We start from the raw sequence: 1,722 nt of genomic DNA, 5'->3' as shown, positions 1-1,722 counted from the left end.
CAGTGGCTAATCAATAGCTACAAGCTAAAGTTTAACAAACCAGCTAAGAACTAAAGATTACCAAACCAAAGTATTTAAGCTAAACTTTAGCAAAATTGTAGCTAAAAGGTCAAATTTAGCAAACCAGTGGCTAATCAATAGCTACAAGCTAAAGTTTAACAAACCAGCTAACAGCAAAATTTTAGTAAACCAGTTAACAGTAACAAATTAGCAAGGCAAAGAATATAAGCTAAGATTTAGCAAAAATGTAGCCAAAAGCTAGAATTTAGCAAATGAGAGGCTAAAAGCTAAATTTATTAGAACCAGTAAGAAGCAAGATGAATTAAAACAAAAATTTATACAACAGAAGTAAAAAGTTAAATTTAGCAAATGAGCTGAAAGTTCAAACAAGCAAAACATCACCTAAAAGCTAGCATTAGCAAAACAGTGGCTAACGGTAACCTCCTACATTTAGAAAACAAAAGTTGTTTACAAACAACAAACAATCCGACATTCAGCAGAACTTCCTGACCCGAAGCTTTGGTTCTCGTCTCACCGGGCTCAGCTGGAAGACCGTCGGCACGGCGTCGCTCTCCAGGTACCGGACCCCCCAGCGGACCTTGAAGCACGAAGGAGAGAAATGTTCGTGGCAGACGTACTGGTGTCGAGACGGGGTCCAGTTCTCCCGCCCCATGTTCCTGAGCCACCGCTGCAGCCGGACCGGGTCCTGGAGCGGGAACCTAGAACACAGTTTGGATCACAGCAGAGAAGCCAGAACCCTGCAGCTACAAACTAAACTGTTCGGCTGATTTTCAGGGCACAGCATCAGACCTGATCCAGTTACAAACTTCAGAACCGGTCCAGGACACGTCTACACCACGACTCAGCATGTTGCAGCATGATATTATTTTACCGTACGGTTTAACTAACCAAAACTTTTTATCTTCAGCTTGTGATGCTGAAGGAAGCAAACTGAAAGATGACCAAAATATATTTATATTAAAAAAAAAACATTTTTGGACTCATTCTGCTGAATTCAGAACCGAGACAAAAGTTCTGGACGACCCGACATCGGAAGGTTTTAAGAAAACATCATTTTCTTTAACGGCTGTTTCTTTGCAACAAACTGCAGCTAACAAAGTAGCTAAAGGAGCCAAAGATCATTTAACACTACAGAACGCCGAACGAACTGAAACTGGGTCTGTGCAGCTAAAACGAGAAAATTAGCTAAAAAGGAGAAAAAGCTAAAAGTAACACAATGGTAGCTAAAAATTAAAAGTAGTCAAAGGCTAGCTAAAACTAACAAAGCTAGGTAAAAGGTTAAACTGTATAAGGCTGTTTAATAGCTATAGCAACAAAATGCTATCTAAAGGCTAAAAGTAATAAGAGGCTAGCTAAAAGTAGCTGAAAGCTATAAGTAGCAGAAGGCTACATAAAAGTTAAAAGTAGCAAAAAACTAGCTAACATTAGCACAAAGCTAGTTTGAAGCTAAAGTAGCAAAAGGCTTACATGTAGCAAAACATTACTGGATGCTAAAAGTAACAACAGGCTAGCTAAATGTAGCAGAGGTACTTGAAAGCTTAAAGTAGCAAAAAGCTAGCTACACAAGCACAACGTACTTAAAAGCTATTGTATAGCTACAAGTAAAAGGTTAGCTAAAATTAGCACAAAGCTAGTTTAAAGCTAATGTATCAAAAGGCTTGCTAAAATGTCGTGCAGCGTTATTGGAAGCTAAAACTAAAG

At 38.8% G+C, this 1,722-nt stretch overlaps 1 protein-coding gene across 1 annotated transcript in view; it reads right to left on the bottom strand.

The window, feature by feature from the left end:
* The window catches only part of LOC119411024 (THAP domain-containing protein 5), a 16,053-nt gene that overhangs the window by 13,215 nt on the left and 1,116 nt on the right, over positions 1-1,722 (bottom strand). The window contains exon 3 of the mRNA XM_037677947.1: positions 536-719. Within this exon, the coding sequence (XP_037533875.1) occupies positions 536-719 (184 nt within the window). The remainder of the gene's footprint in view (positions 1-535; positions 720-1,722) is intronic.

Source organism: Nematolebias whitei, chromosome 6 (genome assembly GCF_014905685.2).
Source record: "Nematolebias whitei isolate Nwh7 chromosome 6, NemWhi1, whole genome shotgun sequence".
Lineage (NCBI taxonomy): Eukaryota > Metazoa > Chordata > Actinopteri > Cyprinodontiformes > Rivulidae > Nematolebias > Nematolebias whitei.
This window is presented reverse-complemented; position numbering and strand designations above follow the sequence as displayed.